Raw genomic sequence first — 25076 nt, 5'->3', positions numbered from 1 at the left:
AATCACTACATCGAGATGTCTATTTTCTTTCAATGTGCAAGTAAAGTTGAACATATATATACAGTACCATTTCATAGTAATCTCATTAATTACTTTTTTTTTCCTTTTCATTTTTAATCCATTATTTTATTTTAGTACAATTTCTCTAAAACAAGAAGATTTCTTTAACGTATTTAAAAAAAAAAAATAGAAAATGAATAAAAGTTTACTACAATTTTACAATTAAAAACAAATGACAAAAATAGTTATTTGAAAATGAATTAATGAGTTGGATAATGTTAGGAAATTGAAGTGTTTGGACATAGACATAGTGAAACGCGATATAGTACGATGTTGGTAGATGTGGCATGGGCACAAAACATTGATTAGCCTTTATTTGTCCCATCCCTAATTTTTCTTAACATAAATACACTTTTTTTCAAAAAAATTAACTTTAATTTACTGTTGTCTTTAGCCATGTAAGGTTGTGGTATTCTAATTTACACTCAACAAATAATTAAAAACACTTTTATTTTCTTGTGTCTTAATATAAAACTCTTTTTCTCCTTGTCCTTTCCTTTTCCATTGAATAAAGACAATAATAAATTTCCATCACCAAATTGTGCAATAATTTATTATTTGGGTATTTGAGCTTAATCACTATTGCTAAACAACCATTAGTGGACGATATTTTGTATGCATTCTTATTTTACACATTTGAATCTATCTAGATAGGGGAGAAATAGTTTAATTTGTGTGGTGATGCTTAAAACATGTATTCACTTTCTACTTCTTTTATTAAATTAATTTATTACACATATTTTATTGATTTGTTCTAATTAAGTACATGGTGGTAAGAAATGAGCCGATGTTTTTAACCACTTATTTAAGTTTACATTTGCACATATTAATTAATGCCATGCCAACATAGATTTTAAATCAATGCTAGGTTTATGTGGTACATATTTACTTGTAAGTTGTAATGCTTTGTAAAACTAAAATGCATGATGATAGTTTTCAAATGTTTAGAAACTATAATATGTTAAATACTTTAAAGAAAATTATTTCTTGAATTTTAGCTAGCATTAAAGAAATTAATTTAATAGTATTTTTTTTATTTTTTTGTACGTAGATAAAGAAATGGAAGAAAATGACAATGTCATCCACTAAGAAATGTACTTGAAAGTAGGAGTTAAAAAGATTGTTATGTAATGAGAAACAAGAAAGAAAAATCAAATAGAAAATGTTAATAGCTAGATTTGAGAACTATTCTTTGGTAGGATGTCTAAAATAGTACTTCATAATTGTTATTATTATTTTCTCTTGTGTTCAAATAAAATGATTAATTATTTATAGAAACATACCCACATAAATAGAATTGCATAAATACAAACAATAGTAGATTAGCCTTAATTATATGCTCGACTATCCAAAAAAATAAAAAGTGATTTAGATGATAGAGATGGGACAAGACTATTAATCGTTGAAATGTCTTCCATTTCAATATTAGTTTTGTATTATTGTAAATCATATACATTCATCTATATTTTATCTTCAAATTTTTAAAAAAGAAATTAGTTGTCATTCTATGGTGAAAAAACTTGGCTAATTTTAGCACAATACGGTACATATATAATCCAATGATTTGAATACTCAACAAGACTATATTGACAAACTTTATCAAAATTAAGAAATAAATTTATCGTTAATTATTTTACATAAACGATTAGTTTTTCTTTTTAAACACTTGTAAATTAAACTTTTCGAATTTTTACCAATACAATCATGTACACTGAAAAAAATTAGTATTGGTCTATAAATAAAAGATGTTAGTACATAAATTAAAAAGTGAGAAACATTGTTTGCTTTATACTTCGTTTGGCAACTATTTTTTTTTCTACCGTCTAACACTCTCTTAATTTTCTTTTCTTTTTCGATACACTTTTACTCTCCTTTTGTGAAAACTTGAAAATACCATAATTAAGATTGAAAATAAGTTATACGTTAATAGTTGAATATGCATGGATATATACTTAAAACTCAAGTATAAAAAACGTGACAATTTAGAATTTAGACCATAATTTTGAGGGTAACTAATGAGAGAGAATTCTCACAATTTTAAGTGAATCACAATTTAGATAGTTACATGAGACTGTGACACGTGTATAAAACTTATTTAAGCATAGAAATTAACGTAAATTAATAAGAGAGGTAATAACAAAATTGAGTGGATGGTAGGAGGAATTAAATTGAGGAATATAATTAAGGGATGGGATTAAAATGGTCAACATCAAAAGGGAGAGAAAGCCCAACTGTAATCCACCTTAATTTGTAGGCTGAAAATATGAACCCATTAAGACAGATACCATACTTTTCTCCTAAATTGACTGCTCATTATATTAACAAATCTCCCACCATTACACAAACAAACTACCTTCTGCTTTGCCTTTGATTAACCTCTATCATTTTTTACTCAAAAATAATCTCTCTTCTTCATCCTTCAACTTTTACATAGAATATTCTTTTGAGTTTTGGACAAATTAAACTTGGTGGTATTAATTGTCACAAAGATTCATGATTCAAAAGTATTTTTGAAATATTTATGAAAGTTAAAAAGGTGTAAGTTATGAATATATTTTTTTAAAAATAAATGTCAAAATCCAAGGTATATTTGTGTATAATTTAGCTAAAATTTTGGTGATACAGTTTTTTGTTTGTTTGGAAAAGAAAGGTTTGGAAGATGTTCAAAGAACCTTGTGTTGTTTGGTGGCTTCTCAATTTCTATGTATTTTTGTGCATCTTTGCAACCAAATAACAACTACAAACCTTTTCTCCCACATTTTGTCTCATATCATTAATCTTTCCTTCTTTTGTTAACTACACACACACACATATAGTTATTACAACCCAATGCTGATCAATTAAAAATCAATTTATATATATAAAAAAATCATAATTCAACGATAATTTTGATACTTATAAGTGATGTAAAGGATGAAATTGTCTTCTATTAATTTCTAATTGTGTATTTAAAAAAAGAGAGAGAGAGAGAGAGAGAGAGAGAAAAGAAAAAAAGAAAAAAGAAAAGTATTTGCAATGAGTGAAGGCAGCATAAGTATTGTATTAATTAATAGGTAGTAGCATTTTATTGTAATTAAAACTAAAAAAGCGTGTGCAAAGGTATATAATTAATTAAGATTATAATAATGAATAAGTTTTTATTAACTTTGTTATTTGGCGTACTCCCGTCGCAATTCGATGATTAAATTCCATTGTTTGGTATTATATATTATGGACCCAATTTGCATAATTAATTAGCCTTTAATATTTCATTTTCTACTCCCAATCATAAATAAAAACAAAACTTGTTTAAACTCCTTTTTTCTTTTCCCTCTTTATATCTCTTCTTTTTCCAACTCTAATTTCAATTGGTTATTCAATCACAACAAACCCCCCTTACTTTTTTTTCTTTTTTCTTTTTATAATCTCTCTCTCTCTCTCTCTCTCTCTCTCTTTATTTCCCTTAAATTAATGCTTTAGGTACCATGGAATTATATCTTCATTTTACATTTTCCTATTTTATGATACATATATACTTTTTATTTAATAATCCACTACTTTAAAGAGAAAATCATGGTTTACGATTATTATTTTTATTATCTTTAGATCTAAAACCACAATTTTCATAGTACTTACACACATCGTTTTCTTAGAAAAAAAAAAAACCAACTACTTATTCTACTAAAAGTCAAACAAAATGTCTTGAAGTTTCTATATAATTTATATTGATTTTTAGATTAAATTATCTAACTAGCATAAATCTCATCCATATTCTTAATTAACTTACCATTTGTTATTGTTATTTAAATAAGATTACATAGTCATCATCTTCTAACTTTAATGTTTTTTTTTTCAAAAATGAAATTGAACTATTATAACAAAGTTAAATTGTGTTGGTTTTGGCACCTTAGCGGAAAGATTTAAATATATTCCATGATTTGAAGATATATACGTGTTCTTAACCATATTGTGATTGGCCAAAGTATAATTACAAAATAAAAGGTTAAAAAATATGTAGAATAAGTCCAACCATACTACCAAATCAGTACTTTAAACTATTTGTTTGTGTAATTTTATTGAATGAATAATTACACTTATGCCCTCACTGGGCTTGAAATCACAACCGTTCGGCCCATGAGATCACTCATATATTAATTTGAATAATATTAAATAGAACAAGTTGTCAGTTGAAGTTTTATTCTCCACATTTGATTACATCATAAACAAATATTATGATTTATTATTTTATGAAGTAAATTCGGAAGAAGAGAGAGGGTTGGTAGATATGATTAAATTTCAGTATAATTGATGAGATTTGGAAGAGGCACCGCATGAATTGCAACTTCAAAAATGTAAGAGAATCTTAATGATGGCCTAGGCCCATTATGATTGTTCTAAATTGGGCTTATCTCAGTTATTGGGCTTCGATTAAAGGAAAAGGAGTAGGGCCCATGACCGTACATGTCGGCCTATGATTACAAAGTATGTGGACACGTGTACGGTAAAGATGAAGTGGGTGACATTATTCTCCATTATAGCCATACAGTAGAAAAGCCGTAAAAAGTCCAGCAAATGATTAAAACAAGAGAATCATTTTTTTTTCTTTTAAATTTATTAAAGTTAGGAGTAATAATTAGGGGAAAATAGATAAGATTTCTTTTAAGGGAATATTGGCCAATGGAAATAGCTTCGTTTGTTCAAATCAATGTAATTCAATTGCCCCCACCATCCACTAGTTATTTACCACGTGCTTACAATACTTAATCATAATTACACTTAATCTTTCCATTTCTTTGGAATATCTTATTTAATAATAATAAAAAATGTATTGTTTTAATTAAGTTGATTTTGGAGAATATTGAATCGACGTCATGTTTAATTTATAAGGATTTTGAATTAAATAACTCCAACAAATAATATGTTTATCAAGATATTGTCACGTGTATGTATCGAAAGTAGATAGTGATTGAATAATAGACTTATGGCACAATTTAGGATATAGAGTATACGTGTGAAAGTTGATTGTTGTGTTTGTTATCACTAAATTCATTCAAAAAAAAAAAAAAAAAAACAGAGAAAGGAAGAAAGAAAGAAAGAATTGTATAAGTTTCAAATCAAATTTGGTATTTAGCCCTAAGTTTAAATAATTGTGACAATTGATGTTTCATTTGGATTGAAGGAATGAAAACAAGAAAAAAGTGATAATGAGTAAAAGATATCGTACTCTTACTTAGTATACTAGAAAATGATGAGTTTAATAAACACATATTTGTTCTTAGGACGGGCTTATGACTCCAAACTTTCTTTGAGTCACGAGAGCAATATAATTCATTTGTGAGGTTTATTCTTGAGAGGGGCTTGACACGATTTCCATCTAATTTTTCTAGAAAATAAATAAATGAATCCTATAATATATAAGTTTAAATTTTATTTTAATTTTATTATATGACAAAATAAAATTTTCATAATTTATCGATTATTCTGTTTTGCTATATTTCAATTTTAAAATGTAGTTACAAAAATTTTACTATTTAAAACAAAATAAAATTTTAGAAATAATTAAAAGCATATGTTCATTTTAAAGGAGTATAATTATATTAGATAGCAAAAAATATTCGAAAAAAAATAGATGTAAATCATGAATCGCCCACCGTGGGGCTCGAACCCACGACCACAAGGTTAAGAGCCTTGCGCTCTACCAACTGAGCTAGACGGGCTTGATGTTATAAAATATGACACTATAGTATATATTTAACTATAAGTCTTTTTTGAGAGATTGATTTAATTTGGTTGCTTAATCTTAAATCTTTAGGTTAAAATATTAGTAGGTCTTTTTTACTTTTGATTTATTCACTTTTACTATTTATACCCTCAAATGTCTAATTTTAATATTTAAAATTTTAAAAATTATTTTAAACTTAGTCTTCATTATTTACTTTCAACATTTTTAATGTTAAAAACCTATTCACATTTGACATTTGCTTAAATGGAATTCATTGTTATTGTTTATTCAATTTCATTAAAAATTAACTCTCTATAATTTATTCGCTCTTATAAAAATAATAATAAACAAAATATTTATACTCATGAAAAAAATTCCACTAAGAGAAAAAAACACTACACATCATGAAGGGTATAATTTTTTTCTTTCAATTTTACCACTATTTTTACAATTTCTTTAATTTGTAGTACAATCAACATTTTATTTATTGAAATTCACGTGCGTATGAAAATGAATGTTTGATGAGCTAGAGAAGTTTTTGTTATGTCGTTAACATGGACCACAATATTTAAATTTTTTTAGATTAGAGGGAAGGATAATCGTTTTTTAAAGGAAGATAAGTTTTAACAAGAACGAGAATGCTGTGCAATCTTTCATTTTCGAATCTTCTTGTCTTCCTTCTCTCTAAACTTTAATCTATCATGTTAGTTCTCATGTTAAATATAATATTTTTATTAGCCTGAACAAACTTATCTTGAGACGAGGATTAGAGATATTGTTAATGTTTTGATATTGAATGTCAAACTTCTCTTGAGACGAGGATTAGAGATGTTGTTAATGTTTTGATATTGAATATCAACACTTAAGATGTTATATCTTACAATGGGCTTACAACAATTTTATTACTATTATTCTTGTTTTTGTAAATCTTTTAATCTTATTTTTTTTATAAAGTTTGCTTAAACAAAAATATTACACGCAATAAATATGAATATAATTTAGTAATTTACTCATCTATTATCATTAAATCCAATGCATAGGTAGGCAAGAAATAGACTGTAGAGCCCAAAAGATGGGAAATTTCCCGTTGAGCGACGAGTCAGATGAACGCAAAGGGTGTGGATTCAAGAACCGCTTCCAGTTCTGATGCTCGGTTCGGATCTAAAGTTCTTCTTGAACAGCTCTGTACATGTCAAACAAGCTACTCAAATTCATGCCCAGATTCTTGTCAATGGGCTTCCAAATCTCGAGTCTTGCTTGGTCCGTCAAATCACTCGTTCTCAGTTCACTTGCGCCAGAATTGTATCCCGTTATCTCCAACGAATTCTTCACCATTCACGAAATCCAGATGCTTTCACATGGGCCTGCGCCGTTCGGTTCTTTTCCCAGAATGGTCAGTTCATGGAAGCAATTGCCCATTATGTTCAGATGCAGAGATTGGGACTGCATCCGAGCACTTTTGCCGTATCCTCGACTTTGAGAGCTTGCGGTAGGATTATGTGTAAGTTTCGTGGGTGGTGTATTCATGCTCAGGTTTATAAGTTGGGATTTTGTCGCTGTGTTTACGTGCAAACTGCTCTTGTGGATTTTTACTCAAAGCTGGGAGATATGGGTTTTGCTCAGAAGGTGTTTGATGAGATGACCGAGAAAAATGTGGTTTCGTGGAATTCAATCTTGTCTGGTTATGTGAAAATTGGGAACTTAGTTGACGCTCAAAAATTGTTTGATGAAATGCCTGTGAAAGATGCCATATCTTGGAATTCGATGTTGACAGGATTCTCCAATTCTGGAAATATGGATCGAGCGTGCTGTTTATTTCAACAAATGGGGGAGAAAAGTTCGGCTTCTTGGAATGCGATGATCGGTGGCTATGTGAATTGTGGAGACATGAAGGCTGCGAGAAACCTGTTTGATGTAATGCCTAACAGAAATAATGTTACACGGATTACATTGATTGCTGGGTATTCGAAGCTTGGGGAGGTTAATTCTGCTTATGAGCTCTTTGATAAGATGGAGGAAAGTGAGAAGGAGCTTCTCTCATTTAACGCCATGATTGCTTGCTATTCACAAAATAGTATGCCTAACAAAGCATTGGAGTTATTCAACCTAATGCTTCAACCCCATGTGAATATCCAACCCGATGAGATGACTTTTGCTAGCGTTATATCTGCTTGTACTCAGCTGGGAAATCTGAGCTATGGTACTTGGATTGAGTCATATATGGAAAAACTTGGGATTGAGTTAGATGATCATTTGGCGACTGCATTAGTAGATCTATATGCAAAATCCGGGAACATCAACAGGGCATTTGAGCTGTTTAATGGTCTGAAAAAGAGGGATTTAGTCGCTTATTCAGCTATGATCTTTGGATGTGGAATAAATAGTAAGGCCCATGAAGCAATCAGGTTATTCAAAGAGATGCTAAGAGTTAACATCTGCCCGAATCTAGTGACCTATGCTGGACTTCTTACAGCGTATAATCATGCCGGTTTAGTTGATGAAGGTTACCTTTGCTTCTCGTCCATGAAGGACCATGGACTTGCGCCACTAGCTGATCATTACGGGATCATGGTGGATCTGTTGGGGAGGGCGGGGCGGTTAGAAGAAGCATATGAGCTTATACACAGTATGCCAGTGCAGCCAAATGCCGGTGTCTGGGGAGCCTTGCTTCATGCATGTAAATTACATAACAATGTTGAGCTTGGTGAGATAGCAGCTCGAAATTGCTCGAAGTTGGTGACTGATACAACCGGATATCGGTCTCTTCTAGCCAACATTTACTCTTCTATGGAGAGGTGGGATGATGCTAAGAGGATGAGAAAAGCCATGGGAAATAAAATATTTGCCAAGATATCTGGGTGTAGTTGGATGGAGCAATCTGAAAGCTGAATAAATATCCTCTGAATTTTGCTTCAAACATCCTTTCTCCATGAAAAAACAGGTACTAAAGTTAAAAATTATAAGTTCTTGATCCTTAAGTCCTTTCTGTTCCTAATATTAAGTTCTTGATTGTTAACTTGCGAATTTCACTTCTAAGATGAATTATTTTCATGAATTGGCTTCTTTGAAATAGCTGGAAATGTCCATCCTGTTTCCTCATTTGTATTTTACTTAGTTCCAATTGTTAACTTGTACATAATTTTATTTAAGGAAAATTACCTAAAAAAGTTTAATCTTTATCTTGATGTTTTGAGTGAAATTAATATTGGGTCTTTCACTGTTGCCTAGCGATATAAAAATCGCTCAGATCAAAATCCAACCAGAGGTGAGGAAGATGAGAAAATCAACAAGGAAGATAATTTATGTAACTCAAATTTGTCTTTATTTTTTATTTTAGAAAAAATAGGAATACGTCAGACAAATTTATAATCTATAAATGTATCAAACTGCAACATGATTATATGTCATCACATCATTTTTTAAAATTAAAACCACCCTGTCAATTTATTGACATAGTATTGATGCATGATTTCAACCTCGGGTTTAAATACTTCCATCAAATTTTCTACTCATTGAATTTTAGTTTTATTATTTTTATGATTTCAACTCTTGTTTTCATGACTTCTGAAACCATATTCGATAAGATATAGTTATATCTCAAATCAAATCAAATTGACAATAGAAGAAGTAGCAAATTTCTTAATTTTTCTATTTATTAAACTCTAAATACTAAATTGTTATCAACCAAAAGTTTGACTTTATTTATCAGAAGTTTGACTTTATTTGTTAGAGATTTATCTTAATAGAGATTAAATTATAATAATTTTCAAAGTAAAAGAATCAAATTGTTACTCATTTTAAATTTAATAATTTAAAGTACTTAAACTATTTTTTTAAAACAAATATGGTATTTAAGATTTAAATTACTTGTACATCATTTTTTAACTATTTAACTTTTTGTTTTTGAAAATGAGTATTTAAAATGCTAGAATTAAAATTGTTACAACTAATTACTCATAGTGGTGCACATACAATTTAAGTCGAAATTCAAGGTTACGAGTTATCATTATTATTATTTTTTTATTTAATTCAACCATATATAACCATAGTTTTAAATTTCCATGGATAGTTTTGGATAGACAACCTATTTAAATTATCGTAAATTTAGCTTTTGATTTTTTTTTTGTTTTTATATTTTTTAAAAAATATCCATTAGAATTAAAATTTTATAGATCATTGAAATTTCGATAAAATTATGACACTATATCGATATTTTAAATATTATATACAACCCTTTTAAATGACTAAAAAAGCTTAAGCTGATTTGGATTTCACTAGTACTTTATTAGAAGAGTATAAAATCAGAAAATTACAAAGTAGAATTAGAAGTATGAATACGCGTTTGGGTTTGATTAAAAGAAACTGTGAACTTTTAATACGAAGATGACGTGCATGGTCGGCTACGGCGGGGGCCCACCTCGATGCCTAAACAAAGTCATGAGAAGGCGTTTTCTAACCTCAACATATAAACGACGCCGTTCCTATCGAAGAAAACGACCATAAAACAATCCCCCGCGGAAAAGCCAAGGTCCCTCAACTCCCACGCTAAAACTGTCAACTACCCCTTTCCCCAATCACTTTCCCTTCACCCATTTATGTCGACCACCAGTTTCCGGCGAAGAATTCCGGCCATTTCCAGTACATCCAACAACCACACACGCCATATTCTCTTTCAATCTCCCCACCGGAGAACTCCCTCGACGAATCGCACTCCTTCCAAGCCCTCCAAATTCACCAGATGTTCCTCGGAACCCAACCTTTGGACCACTGCCATCACCAGCGCCGCCGCTGATCGGAATTTTTCCTCGGAGAAGGAAGGGGAAGAGGTTGTTATTTTTCGTCCTCATACGTTTTCGGAAGCCTTTGCTTCATCTCCTCTGTTGATTCCTTCAACCGATCAACTACTCGAGGTTAGGGCTCCGGTTATTGTTATTGCAAATCAGCGATTATTGCTTTTCTTTAAATCAGATAATCAGAAAATTAGGAGATATAATTATGGCCTAATTCTTCGCTTCTTTAGATATTTATTTTCCATTTCTATCATGTTAGTGTATTCTTTGGTTTGGCTCTTGATTTGTTTAGGATGACTAAGAACATCTTGAATATGTTATCTACTGCTCTATATGACCAAGCATAATTTCTTACAGTGAAATTTAGTTGGCGTGCTATTTCTGATTTTGACCAAAAAAGATTTAAATAATTGTTTTATATAAACTTTCATAGTCTACTAACTCTCTAAATGTTTTTATAAAAATTGATTCTACCTAAAATGTAACTAAGTTAGAGTTAGTTCATAGCATATATATCTATGCATCGATTTGTTGTTGTTTACTTTTTCTTCTTCTTTATTTGTAGATTTCATAACAAGTATATTTCTTTAAATTAACTTCATCTTAATTTTAGTATACAAAACATTATTGATATTCAAAAGGGATTCTTTAATGCAGGGCTACAAGAAAGATGCTAAAGTAGTGATCAATGTGACGGTTGAAGGGAGCCCAGGACCAGTACGAGCCATGGTTAAACTAGGATCTAATGTTGACGACACAATTAAACTAGTTGTTGCTAAATATGTTGAAGAAGGAAGAACTCCAAAGCTTGAACCAACTACATCACCATCCTCCTTTGAATTGCATCGCTCTTATTTCAGCCTCCAGAGTATGACAAATTATTTCTTAATTTACTATACTCGCTTTGAAATTTAAGAAAACGACAATTGAGTTGTCATTCTATATCATTTGCTTAGGTCTTGACAGAAGAGACATTATTGGAGAACTTGGTAGTAGAAGTTTTTATCTTCGAAAGACCCATGGAGGAGAATCATCGACTACTTCACCACGAGGTATTACCAAAGAAACAATGGACGATGTTGCCTTACCAATTCCTCCTGGTTTCTTGCTTTCTAGCTTCTTTGCTAGAAAAATGGGCAAAATTGTAAGAAGAACAAGAAAGCTCTGGAATTTTATTATCTGTTTGAAGTAAGATCGTGTCTAACAAATTTCAAAGAGTAACACAACATATATATGTCACTCTCTAACCTTATTTTTCCATTTCTATTTTCTTTATCATTTGGTTATTTTGTCATTTCATAAGAGGAGATTTGTCAAGCTTACTAATGGAAAGAAATACCATTTGATTTAGGCTTTAATTGTATATAGCATATATTCTTATTTGTGAACCATTGAACATTGTATGGTTACAAGATTGTTATAGTAAATAGAGAGAATTCAATTCCTAAACTTTTATTCACATTCTCCATTATGTGGTTTCTATCCATGTGTATGTACTCTTCTTTAAATGATTGATTCTCTTCTACCTTGATTCAACCATCTAGTCCAAATAGGGTAGAAATAACTTTTAATTTATTTGATCTTTCACTATTAACATCTTCGTTTATTGAAATAATGTTTTTAATCAAAATAAGCAACATAACGTATGAGTAAAAATGTTTTATTTATGTTCATCGTACATCTAAACAATCAATGTTTTGTTTTGGATTTTCTCAATATATTATTGATCCATATGAAAACTATAATTATATCTCATCTTGTAGGACTTAATTACACATTGGGTATTCTGTTTTGGTAAAAAAAAAAAAATGCTTGGAATGCATCCCATTAAATTTGATTGTTTGTCACATGTCAAATTCACTTTTTTTTAAAAAAATATTTTTATTTGAAGAGTTTTTAGGTGCATTTAGGGCGACAACTATTTTTCCACATCTTACAAAACTGTCCAATCAAACGTTGCGACGGTGGCAAATTCTGCATTTTTCTTGAAATTTTCTAGTGATTTTTTAAAATTCATTAATGTAAGTGAATAGGTATCTTAGAATGGATCAAAGTATTACTATTTCATCCTTTAGGTTTGTTGTGATTATTGATTAAAGTAGGATGATACATCTTGTCCAAAAAAAAAAAAAGAAAATGCCACGTGGGAGTGTTGAATCGATTAGAGGTGCTAAAAAACAAAGTTTGAAAGGACCCAAATGCAACTAAAAATAAATTTGAGGACGAGAAATATACTTTTGTGTGGACTATAAAAGAAAATGGAATCGCCTCTGGAAGAAGAAAGCAGTTTAGAAACTTCAAGCACTTCTGTTTCAGAAGACGAAAAAATCAAAAAAAGAAAAAAAAGGAAAAAAAGGAAAAAAAAGGAAAAAAAAAGAAAAAGAAAAAGAAAAAGAAAAAAAGAGGTGGTGTTGAGAGCCTGCCGTCGCCTTGAGAAAATTTAATCATCCCGATGCGATCGGTCGTTTGCACCCAGGAATTTGTCTCCGGCGCCGTTCACTCTGCATATTTCTTTTAAACTCCTTCACCACCTCCTTCAATTCATTTCCCCTGCCGCCGGCGCGTGTATTTCCGATGGCCATATTGCGGCATTGAGGTTGATTTCAAATCAAACACACAGGGAGCAAGTGGAGACACAGACACACAAGTTTAGGGCATTACTATGGCTGATATCTACGTCTGGCTCCTCTCCTTCTTTTTTATCATTGCCCTTCTCATGCTTGTCGTTTTTCAGGTTCTCTCTAAACCCTAGAATTTCTGTTTTTATAACCATTTCCTTCACTTTTTTTCTCTTGATTTGTTATAACTAAATTACTCGATGATGGAAATCTTCTGGCTTATTATATATGTTTATTGGGTTAGTTCTGTAGAATTGATGTCTTAATTCTCCAAGTATGTCTTATATATGAATATTTGAATTAGCATATATTGTTGTTAATTGCCTAATATCATTGGTGAAAGTGAAACAATGTTGGAACTATGGAACTTATGATACTTTTGAAACTTGTTGCAGCTAATGTGCCTAGCTGATCTTGAGTTTGATTATATCAACCCTTACGACTCCTCATCACGGATAAACAAAGTAGTTGTGCCTGAGTTCATCACCCAAGGAGTCTTGTGCATCTTCTATCTCTTGTCAGGGCATTGGGTTATGTCATTATTGTGTATGCCGTGCCTTTATTATAATTTACGAATGTAAGTTTCTCTATTTCTTTCGTCTTTGATCGGACTTTTTACTATTAGAGATATAGATGCATAATATTTAGTGGGCTGTACGTACTATCCTCATGTTGGTTCCCAATTTGAGCTATCTGAATTTCATATTCTATCCTCTGGATTCCAAATGAAAAATGAAATGTGTATATTTTGAATGAAGGGGCTTGCCTATCTCTTCTTATATGCCCGGGTAAGTTGGTAACACTTAGTAGCCAAGTCCTGTTGAGTGGATAGCGGGTGAAAGCATCTAAGTACTGAATTTTACAACCTTTCCTTTTAAATGTATGAATTGCTTCAAGGGTAATTGCAGTGGTAACACTTTTAGGGATAATAATTTAGTGTATGGTAACATTTATAAAGAATTAGAAATATAACAAAATCTATTAGTGATATACTATATCGTTGATAGATTTCTACCAGTGATATGGTCTATTATTGATAGACTCCCACCAATGATGTGGTTTATCATTGATACTCTTTGGGAACTAGATCTAAATTTTGCCATATTTTCAAATTATTTTGTGTTGTGCTATATCTACAAATACTTTGGAACTAATTGCTACATTTGCAATTGTCAAAGCACCTAAAATTTCTGAGATTTAGATTAATAGTGTTAGTTTTCAGATAAGTTAATCTTTTGGGATGGTTAAGAATGTAAAGGACTAGGGACGTCTCATGGACAATCCCTTTGAACTTTCATACTACAGTTCTGTGACTGGAACTTGAATGGATATCATTTGAGATAAGCCAAACTTTCGTATTTGAGATTGGGTTGGTGCACGTATGGTTTATTACGTGACTTGTTTGTTGTTGGTAATTCTTCATGCCAACTTAAATCCGTCTAATGTGTGTTTTCTCATGATTTAGGTACACTCAACGAAAACACTTGGTAGATGTTACTGAGATATTTAATCAGTTACCTTGGGAAAAGAAGCAAAGGCTTTTCAAACTTGTCTATCTTGTTTCTCTTCTCTTTCTTTCCATATTTTGGTAATCCAATTGAAGAGAGCGTTTTCAAAGTTTGAGATCTTATTGTTGACATCATTTGTTTTAATCATTGTCTTCTCTCTTCTTTGTTTCTCCAATTTGCAGGTTAATTTACAGCGCGTTGGAGGATCACGAGTCTTGAATAGATTCTGCAAAGTGCAAATTGTTGTCTTGTAGGAGATAATGCCACTGTGCGGCTCACTACAAAGCTTTGTGTAAAACTTGTCTTAGGGTATCTTCTTTGTGTTGTAATTTTTGACAAATAATTGCCTTGTGAGTAAGGTCTAAAGGTTTTGATAGCCACCAAATGCTGCCCCTGTTTTGCAGTGATGTCTATAAACGAAAATTTTAAAAACTATAAAGATGAGATTCTTGTTACGTTTAGAGAAAGCCTTTAACATGATGTAAGAGAATAGAGTTTGTTTATGGACCGAAGACGTATTTGCATTTGTCAAAAAAATCGCTTTTTTATGTTAATTATGTAAGAATTTTAGGAAGAATTTAGTTCAAATAATAATAATGCATAAAAGAATACTTGCACCAATTTGATATGTGTTAATGGAGATTGAAGACGATCGTCGTTTGAGAATTGGAAGTCAATTGTTTGCATTATTATAATCGAGAGAGAAATTCGTCCATAATCAGCTCTTGCATTGATATGGATTATCTACTAAATTTCATAATTTATGGAAGGTTCGAAGTCATATTGTCTATGCAAGAAATAGATTTACAAAGATAATAATGAAGGTTATTCATTAGATTTAGGTTTCAGCCACACCACAATATGATTAAAAACATCCTAAAATACTGCAAAAACTAAAAGAGATTAAATGAATTACTAAGTCTACACCACATAATATTAAATATCCCTAAATACTCAAGGGATAGTTGCAAATTTAGTCATTAAAGGTAAAATAATTAAGTATATAACATTATTAATTATTTTAAAAAAATTGTAAATATAACAAAATTTGTCGAATTCTATCAATGATAGATGTCTATCGACCATGTTGTAAATATTGATAGACCATGTTGTAAATATTGGTCCATCATTAATAAATCATACAAATTTATCAGCGATACAAGTCTGTCTATCAATGATAGTTTTACTATATTTATAATTTTTTTAAAATGTTGCTATATTCTTAATTATAATTCATAAAATGATCATCAATTATAATTACGATGAATGATCTATCAATTATAATTGAGATAGTTGCAAATTTAACAATTAAATTCAAATTAATTAAGTATATAGCACAATTTTAAAAAATTTGCAAATATAGCAAAATTTGTCAAATTCTATCACTGATATAAGTCTATTACTAATAGACTATGTTGCAAATATTGGTCTATCATTGATATATCATATGAAGTCTATCAACGATACAAGTCTATCGGTGATAGTTTTGCTATATTTACAATTTTTAAAAATATTACTATTTCATTAATTATTATTGTCATCATTCCAATTTTTCTTAATATTAAATACTCAAACGCAGACACAATGGGCCTAATTGGAGCCCACTAATAATTTATCGGGTTGAGCGTATTTCGTAGAAGCCCAAAAGGCCTAATTTAGAATTTGCTGACGTTATCTGATCCTTCGGCGCTGGCCGCTGTGTCATCTTCTCCAGAATTAGACCCAAAACGGGTCTAAGTTCTTTTGCATTGAGAGTTCTGTAATCGACTTGGAAATGGCAGTCACTTCTATTCCTTGTCTTCAACCTCAAATCAAAGTTTCTCAGCCTTCTCTCAGGTTTTCCTTCTCTTCCGATTATCAGTTTATCTTTATGCTACTCTCACCGCTTACCTGATTTCGTTTCGGGTTTCTGAATTTTGCTAGCGTTGCAACCAAGGTTTACACGGGATTAAAGCCTCAATCAGCTAGTGAGCTTCCATTCCCTTCCTTTTCTTGATGCTTGTTACTCATCTGTTTGACTGCTTGTTATTCACTTATGGTATCTGTTTGTTTGTTTTTTTCTTTCAAATTTTAAGGTCCATTCGGAGGAGCAAAACCTAATATTACTGCTGAATTCTATGGAAAAGTTCACAAAAGTTTGCAGACCAGGTAATTGTAGCTTTAGCTAAGCCTGCATCCTGTTTTGCATTTGGAACTAAATTCTGATGATATTAATCAATTAGAGTTCTTGGACCTTCATGACATTCTATGCTTATTCTTAAGTTCTCGTTCTTCCTAAAATATATTTATCTTGCTAAAATTTCTTCCTTTATTACTGCTAGCTCCTAGGTTGCTATATATAATGACTATTTATACATAATGTTTCATTTGTTTCCTTCATGAAATAGTATCGTTTTCCTGTTTGAAAAATCATGTGACATAAATGCTAGACTAAGGAGAGATTGACTTGAAATCTTTTCTTATAGTGGGTGGCGTGCAGAAAATACTATCGATTTTATTCCTGTTCTAACTGAATATGGGAATTGCACTACTTCTTTTGGATATCATTTCTTTCCCATCAGTTACTGAATCCGAGTGTTTGACGGACAGTGGATGTGTGCTGAAATTTATCATAACATGGTCATACCTTATGACCGAGGAGTTCCTCCTCGATCTGTCTTTTGGAGAGAAAGGCCAATTTCTCTGGCTTGCTTGAGTGTGTGCAGTTCTCTGGGTTTTATGGGGTGAATGTAACAGTAAGATGTTTAGGCGAATGGAAAGGGATCTTAGAGAGGTGTGGTCCCTTGATCATTATCATGTTTATCTTAGGACTTCGATTTCAATAATTTTATGTAATTATTTTATAGGTGTTACCTCGCATAGTTGGAGTCCCTTCTTGTAAAGGGAGTTTCCTCTTTTTGTCGACTTGATTTTTTGTATGCCTGTGTATTCTTTCATTTTTATTCTCAACGAAAGCTGTGATTTTCATACAATAGATACATACATATTATGCAACTATTTGTAAACATTTAGCCCTGATTGACATACCATTTAGTTTTTGTTTTTCAAATTTATGTTTGTTTTCTCAAATTCTCTTTACAATCATTTTCATCTTTCTTATGGAAACATTTGAATTCTTAGCCAAATTTCAAATAGACCAACAAGTTTTTGCAAACTACCTTTCTTTAATTTCTAAAAATTTAATTTTCTTCTTGAAATTTGACAAGAATTCAAATGTTTTTTTAAATAAATTTGAAAATCATACTCAAGGAACAATGGTCAAGCACAATATATGTGTGTGTATATATATATATTAAAAAAAGAATCATTATCAAACGGGGCCTGCTATTTCCTACATTTTCCATTCAAAATCTTTATTTCCTACATTTTGATTCTACTGATTGGTGCTTTCTGTGTCAATGACATCTGTAAGGACTACAAAGTTGAAGAGCAATTAAAAGAGGTGTTTCTGTTGCAACGTGCATTCATCTGGCAGTTAATGTGTTTCTTCTAATTCATTACTTTACATGCAGGACAAATAACAAAAAGGCTGCTCGTGCACAATTTCAGATGATGCCTATAGGGACTCCAAGGGTGCCTTACAAAACTCCTGGGGAGGGATTTTGGCAATGGGTTGATTTGTGGAATGCACTGGTAAGTGATAGATCTAGTTATGTAATTTTGGCTCTGACTAAGGCTGAGCAGAATTTCAGTTTGACATTATGAGACTCATCAGCCACGACACGAGTTTCCTACAATTAAGTTACCACAAAATTTACTATTAGCATCAGTGTATTTTTCACAGTAGAAAGATGCTGCTGTTGGTTTTATCATTTTGTTACATTATTGCCTTTATTTTCTTTCCTGTCCATTTATACCAAATTTAATTCTTTTGGCTAGAATCTCTGAATATAAAAACCAACTTTTTGGTAAATAAATATATAAAGTACCGAACTTTTATAACCTCACGATTTTTCTTGTGTTCAGTATCGAGAACGAGTTATCTTCATTGGGGATTACGTTGATGAAGAGTTTAGCAATCAAATTTTGGCAACAATGCTGTATCTTGACAGCGTTGAAGCTTCCAAGAAACTCTATATTTACATAAATGGCCCAGGTGGAGATGTGAGTTAAATATGTTTACAAATTTATATCTTTTATTTGGATCCGCTCCACCATATTTATCCTTTATATTTTCTGTTCTCTCAATTATATTCTAGTGGTTCATTTAGTATTATTAGTTTTCTGATGAAACCTTGCATCTCTGCAGCTAACTCCAACTTTGGCCCTCTACGATACAATGCAAAGTTTGAAGAGTCCTATAGCTACACATTGTATGGGTCAGGCCTATAATATGGCAGCCTTTCTTCTAGCAGCTGGAGAAAAGGTATACAGATTCAATTATTGTTAAAGAAATGTTGGATTTTGTAGGGAGTTTTTCGATATATTAAACGTGAACACTATTTTTTCAATCAGTCACATCATTCATATTCATCAAAACATATCTTATGCAACTTCATAAGATAAATCTCAACCTCTTTATTTGCATTAAATAAAATTGGAAATGCTCATTCCTTTTGCCTAACTGTCTCCTTCCTTTTTATCTCTTTTAAATCTTACCACGCCTTTCCTTGTCCAGGGTAACCGCTCTGCTATGCCACTATCACGAATTGCTTTGCAATCCCCAGCCGGATCTGCTCGTGGCCGGGTATCATTAATTTGTTATATCACGTCACACACATTGATCATGTATTGCCTTGTTAAGTTCTAAACATTTTGTTCTGTTACATTTTTGTTTGAAAATCGTCTTGACAGGCTGATGATATTCAAAATGAAGCAAACCAGCTCTTAAAAATCAGGGATTATCTTTTTGATGAGCTTTCTAAGAAAACAGGCCAGCCTGTTGAAAAGGTCGGTTCCTCAGCACCATAGCATATAAATATATAATAATATCTTCATTCATGACAAAACCTACTCTTGATACTAGTGAGATAACCAACATGACTTTTTTGGTTTATTAATCTTGAGCTACTCTTGCTACTAGTGAGATAACCAACATGACTTTTTTGGTTTATTAGTCTTGAGCTTTTACGAACTTGCAACATAGCTCGCAAACACCAAATTTGAATTTTGAGTTGTGAATCTTACATTGTACTGATTTGAAAACGTTTTTGAAAAATACAACCTTAACTTAAAGACTTTTTATAAATGGATAAATGCAGATTCACAAGGACTTGAGTGGAACTAAGCGATTTAATGCGCAGCAAGCTCTTGAGTATGGACTTATTGACCGTATAGCTAGGCCAGCTCGCATTAAGGCTGATGCACCTCGCAAGGATGATGGAACAGGGCTTGGTTAGAGTTAAGTAAATCCTTCACATGTTTATTTTTAGGCTCACATGAAGCACACAACTAATTAATTATAATTTATTTATGAAAGTTCGTATCTAGTTTTGATCCATTATATTTAAATGGAAGATTTTTGGAAACATTATGTTTGTTAATTTTTTCTAACATGGTTCAATCGGTTAGGTCTATATCAGGTTGAATTTGGACATTTGTGGCAAGAAGCATACTATTTATATCTGTAAGCTAATAAATTCAGCCTAGACTTAACTACTAATTTTAACCCAAATTAAATTTTCTTAAAGATTAGAGATGATCTAAATATTTAAAGGGATTTTGACAAACTATTTACACATAGTGAATTAATTCAATTCATTATCACGTATAAATATTTTGTCAAAATGTTCTATATTTGACATTTTTTTTATATACTTTTAAATGGATATTTTTTAAAATATTTTTTTTTTCCTATCATTATTTATATTGCTAATTTCAAAACCCTCGGAACTTATTAAGGAAAAATGGTGTTTGAAACTTTAAAGAAGTTGGAAACAAAAATAATAAATATGTGGCTTGGTAGAGTTGCAAAAGAAGCAAAGAAACTTATGTGTATTGTTAGTAAGTTTACAATTTGTAATTAAAATTTTTTATCTTGTTTTCATTGGAAATATGTGTGGAATTTTGTAACTTTTCAAAAAGCCAATTTGTCGTCCCAAATGTTTTTTAAAATGTAAAAAAGGCCTTTTTATAAATTAAAAAAATTGAAAAAAATGATTTCTTTCTTTTTCTAGATTTCTTTTTTAACTATAATTATTATTTAAAAATCATTATTGATGGCCTTGTCATCTTCTTGAAGTGACTTGTGAGTTATCTACTTGCAACTTGATTACATTTTTAACATTTTTTTAGAGACTTCCATAGGAAAGAAATAATATAAATTTATAATTAAAAGAAAAAGAAAAAATGAAAGGTAAGTTGTAGGGAATAGCGAGACAATAAATCTTAACTAAATAGAGGACTAACTCATTCCAACTCTTCCAATTACTCAAGTTGTCAAACTTCCTTTAAATTTATATTATCAACATTGACTTAAAAGAAAAGTAAAAATGATCTTCATACTTCAAACATATATGAATGTAATAAAAATGGACCAAGTTATTTATGGATTGTTGGAGTGAAAAAGTGAATTATGAGCTAGACCCTTCCGTGAGAATTTGGATTATCTTGGTAATTCGTTTGGATTTTTCTTTTGGAATGTACATTCTCATATACCTTCTTCAACTATCCTATTGTCTTAAGGTTGTCCATGTTATCTATGGGTATTTGAATCTTGTTTTGGATAATTCTCAACAAATGTTACAATATATAAAAGTAAAATTTCCTTCACTTTAAACAGTGTTGTAATAGCTTTATCAATTAACAAAATATTTTGGATCTTTTTATCCTTATTTTACATGCCAGTTTAACGTGCTTTTGGATGTTCATTCCCAATATGCAATATTTCAAGTTTCTTTTCATTTTTAAGAATAGCAAATGACATGTTAAATAACTCTTTTTATTTCTATTTGCAATATAATATTTAACATATTAATACTTGTATAATGCAAAGGGTTAAAAGGACTTTAAAAAAAGGAAAAGAAAACTAACCTAAACTCATACTTCAACTTCATGTTAAACAAATTAACTCCTCAAACACACATTTTTTTAAAGTCAAACTAAAATATTTATACTCAAACGTAGATTATTCAGCTTCACAAATTATTATAATCAACTTTGCATATGCAACAACTCATCAGGGACTATCTTTTGCAATAACTCACATTAGTATTATGCATGTGTTGCAAAATTTACAAAACAATTTGAATTTTCTAAAACAAAATTTTAAGATTCAAAATAAGAATCGAAAATGTCAAAAGATATAACTGAAACTTACTCCGACTTAAACTAAAACAAAGCTGAAATTTTTCTTGGTACTTTGGTTTAGTCGTAAATATAACCAAATTATTATTCAAATCATTGTCCACATCAATATTTCAATTTTTTTTGGAAGATTTTAAAAATAAGAAAGGTTAGGAAAATCCAACCTATAAAAGCTAAAAAAAAGAAGCCAAAAGTTGATTTAATTAGATGATGAGTTAACCCACTAAAATAAGTGATTATGTTCAAGAACTGCTTTAAGCCAAAACTTTGACTTTTAGATAAACTTGGCCATGTTTAGGTTAGCCTTGAAAACTAAAATTAAACAATTAAAAAATGATAATATCTTATTAAATGCTTTTTTAAAATTCTTTTTTCCTTATTGGGCCACTTATAAAATTAGGGGATAGTTGCAAATTTAGCCATTAATGAAGGATATAGCAACATTTTAAAAAATTTACAAATATAGCAAAATTTGTCAAATTCTATCAATAATATAAGTCTATTACAGATAGACCATGTTGCAAATATTGGACTATCACTGATATATCATATGAAGTCTATCAGTGATAGTTTTGCTATATTTATAATTTTTTTAAAATGTTGCTATATCCTTAATTATTATTGCTAAAATAGTCCTCTATTGTAATTTTTCTAAAATTAAATGTCTTCAGTTAGCATCTTTTAATTTGAGATTGATTTAGCTATAAAATAAAGATGAGGTGGATAATATTATTAATAAATTTAAATGCTATTTTCACATTGTTATTTAATTTCAATGAGATAGAATAAAACAAGTTTGTAAAAATAGGTAATATAAACAACATTACTTTTTTTTTTAATCTTTTTGAAAAAATAATCCAAATCTAAGTAAAAATTTAAAAATTAGAAAAACAGGTTTGAAAAACTCAGTCTTGTTTTTTCAAAATTTTGTTAAGAGTTAAGAAGTATTTAAAGAAAACTGAAAACAAATAGAAAGATTTAGAAAAAGGACATTAATTTATCAAGAAATTTCATAAATATCACGGATATCTTAATTTGAAAATCTTTTTCTTAAATAGAAAAAAAAATATTTTATAGACAAATTCTAACATTTCAATAACTATTAATGGGATGTTAGGATTATTAATAAGATATTTTATTTATAATATTATTTGAAATATTTTTTTATCGAAAATAATTTGAATTTAATATGAATTCTATAACTAATATGATGAATATGGTAATAAATTTTAAGTAACTTTTCAATTAACTATAAATCAAAATATATTATAATATGAGTAATTTTATTCTAATTTGTAATAACCGTATGATATCATCTTTTCAAGACTATCCTTTTACCTATTGTTCTCCACTGCCAACAGTCATTATTGTCCATCACTTGAAGCTTTAAAAAAATTCAATCATAAATTCTAATTTCTTATTACTTTGCTTTCACAATTTTTCGACAGTCAAATTTATATTCAATTTTGTAATAACCGTAAGCTGCATATTCTTTACAAGTTGTCGACATTTACAATTCTCCATCACCTGAAGCTAAGATAATTTTCACAGTAAGTCATTTGTTCTTTTACCTGTTTAAAATTAAATAGTTAAACACCAAAACTACATTATTAGATCATTGGAAGTATATCATCTGCGTATATATTGTATATTTTAACGATATACCCCTCATTTTAATGGTTTTATGATGTGATTTAGTAAATATATACCACATATTATTTATAATTATACTAATTTTTATAATATTATCACAATATATAATAGTTTGTATATGTGATTTATTATATATACCACATCTTGCTTACATTTATATTAGTTTTATAAATTACTGGTAAGATATAATACTTTTTAGTTGATGTTTTATAATATATATATCATATATTATTTACAATTATACTAATTTTATAATATTATTGTAATATATAATATTTTGTATATGTGATTTATTATATATATATCACATCTTATTTACATTTATATTAGTTTTATATATTATTCGTGGGAAATAATACTTTTAGTTGATGTTTTATAAAATATATAATTCGAATGAGATTTGATTTTTTTTAATATGGAAAGTAAGAAAACTGTGATTTGATATTTTTGAATATGGTAAGTGAGAATATTTCTGTATATAGTTCATGACCCATGATCACGATCTTCTCCTTATAGTTAATATTTCTGTATATTTTAAAACAATAAAAAGATATCATATGAGCATATTGGTAATTTGAAATTTTTATGTAATATTGTGGCTCATTTGATACATTTGTGTAAAATATTAACAATTTGTGTTTTTTTTATAATATCATATGGTAAATTAGGGTACGTTTGCAATCAAAGAGGGCCTACAAAAACATTAAAACTTACTAACTTAAATATGGGAACTTTTCTCAACTTGCATGGCTGAGTTAAATCAAATTGACCCTATTTTAAAGAAACCTTCGATTTGAATAAAGTCTGAATAAGTTTTAGATTTAGTTCATTAACTTTGAATAGATTTTAAATTTAGTCATTGAAAGTTGAATTTTATCAAAATTGTTTAAATAATATTAACAATGATAATTGGGGTATGAGAAAAATCAACAATAAACTAACTCGAAGAATTGATTTTAAGATTCATTAGAGGTATAGAGAACCGGTTGTTAGAAGGTTCCATTATGATTGAAGCAATTGGAGAATTGATAGGGAGCTTTTTAAAGTCACCATCAATGTTGTAATAGGCAGGAACAACAAAATCTATCAAGTCAAACTAAAAGCTTCTCTTTTCTATAATACATGCATAATTCACTTCACTTCCTTCATTGATTAAGCAAGCTTTATATATTGATTTGATAAGTTCAAGCTAATTACGTATTAACACTAATCTAATCAATAATATATATATATATATTATATATGTATGTATGTATGTATATATTATTGATGTCGATGGTAGTTGACTTGAATTCTATCCATTATTTAGTAATTGATTTCAGATTTCATATGAGATTCTTGATACCTTATGAATTGGCTTTTTGTTTATTTTAAAGGTTCCGTTCATTTGGTCCTCCAAACACATCCTCAGGAGTTTCATCAAAATCTAATGAATTTGGGCAAAGAGAGACAAAAATTTGAGACAGACATGTTGACTGATGTTGATAAGGACAAAAAGAAG

At 29.9% G+C, this 25076-nt stretch overlaps 4 protein-coding genes and 1 non-coding gene across 7 annotated transcripts; 4 read left to right on the top strand and 1 right to left on the bottom strand.

Annotated features, from left to right (window-relative positions):
- Positions 1–5683: 5683 nt before the first annotated feature.
- Positions 5684–5756, bottom strand: TRNAK-CUU. Its single transcript has one exon. It is a non-coding gene; the product is annotated as a tRNA-Lys (tRNA).
- A 1036-nt stretch (positions 5757–6792) lies between these two features.
- On the top strand, positions 6793–11344 carry LOC101219504 (pentatricopeptide repeat-containing protein At4g22760). Of its 3 annotated transcripts, none has more exons than XM_004147558.3 (2): positions 6793–8702; positions 11209–11344. In XM_004147558.3, the coding sequence occupies exon 1, from the start codon at positions 6908–6910 to the stop codon at positions 8648–8650; it is 1743 nt and encodes a 580-aa protein (XP_004147606.1). In that variant the 5' UTR covers positions 6793–6907; the 3' UTR covers positions 8651–8702; positions 11209–11344. The 3 variants fall into 3 exon arrangements, with proteins under 3 accessions (XP_004147606.1, XP_031741503.1, XP_031741502.1); XM_031885643.1 differs by lacking the exon at positions 11209–11344 and adding an exon at positions 10145–10256; XM_031885642.1 differs by lacking the exon at positions 11209–11344 and adding an exon at positions 8990–9186.
- On the top strand, positions 10319–12010 carry LOC101210947 (uncharacterized protein At4g22758). Its single transcript, XM_004147522.3, has 3 exons — positions 10319–10671; positions 11209–11419; positions 11508–12010. The coding sequence occupies exons 1-3, from the start codon at positions 10357–10359 to the stop codon at positions 11741–11743; spliced, it is 762 nt and encodes a 253-aa protein (XP_004147570.1). The 5' UTR covers positions 10319–10356; the 3' UTR covers positions 11744–12010.
- Positions 12011–12818: 808 nt separating this feature from the next.
- LOC101210702 (protein cornichon homolog 4) lies at positions 12819–15214 on the top strand. The gene is made up of 4 exons (XM_004147521.3): positions 12819–13285; positions 13565–13746; positions 14635–14757; positions 14860–15214. Exons 1-4 carry the CDS (start codon positions 13214–13216, stop codon positions 14894–14896), a joined length of 414 nt encoding a protein of 137 aa, XP_004147569.1. The 5' UTR covers positions 12819–13213; the 3' UTR covers positions 14897–15214.
- A 1136-nt stretch (positions 15215–16350) lies between these two features.
- Positions 16351–20265, top strand: LOC101210460 (ATP-dependent Clp protease proteolytic subunit-related protein 2, chloroplastic). The gene is made up of 9 exons (XM_004147520.3): positions 16351–16513; positions 16601–16644; positions 16753–16825; positions 18190–18310; positions 18644–18781; positions 18927–19043; positions 19296–19364; positions 19472–19567; positions 19879–20265. Exons 1-9 carry the CDS (start codon positions 16452–16454, stop codon positions 20014–20016), a joined length of 858 nt encoding a protein of 285 aa, XP_004147568.1. The 5' UTR covers positions 16351–16451; the 3' UTR covers positions 20017–20265.
- The last annotated feature ends 4811 nt before the right edge of the window (positions 20266–25076 follow it).

This window comes from Cucumis sativus, chromosome 5 (genome assembly GCF_000004075.3).
Source record: "Cucumis sativus cultivar 9930 chromosome 5, Cucumber_9930_V3, whole genome shotgun sequence".
Lineage (NCBI taxonomy): Eukaryota > Viridiplantae > Streptophyta > Magnoliopsida > Cucurbitales > Cucurbitaceae > Cucumis > Cucumis sativus.
This window is presented reverse-complemented; position numbering and strand designations above follow the sequence as displayed.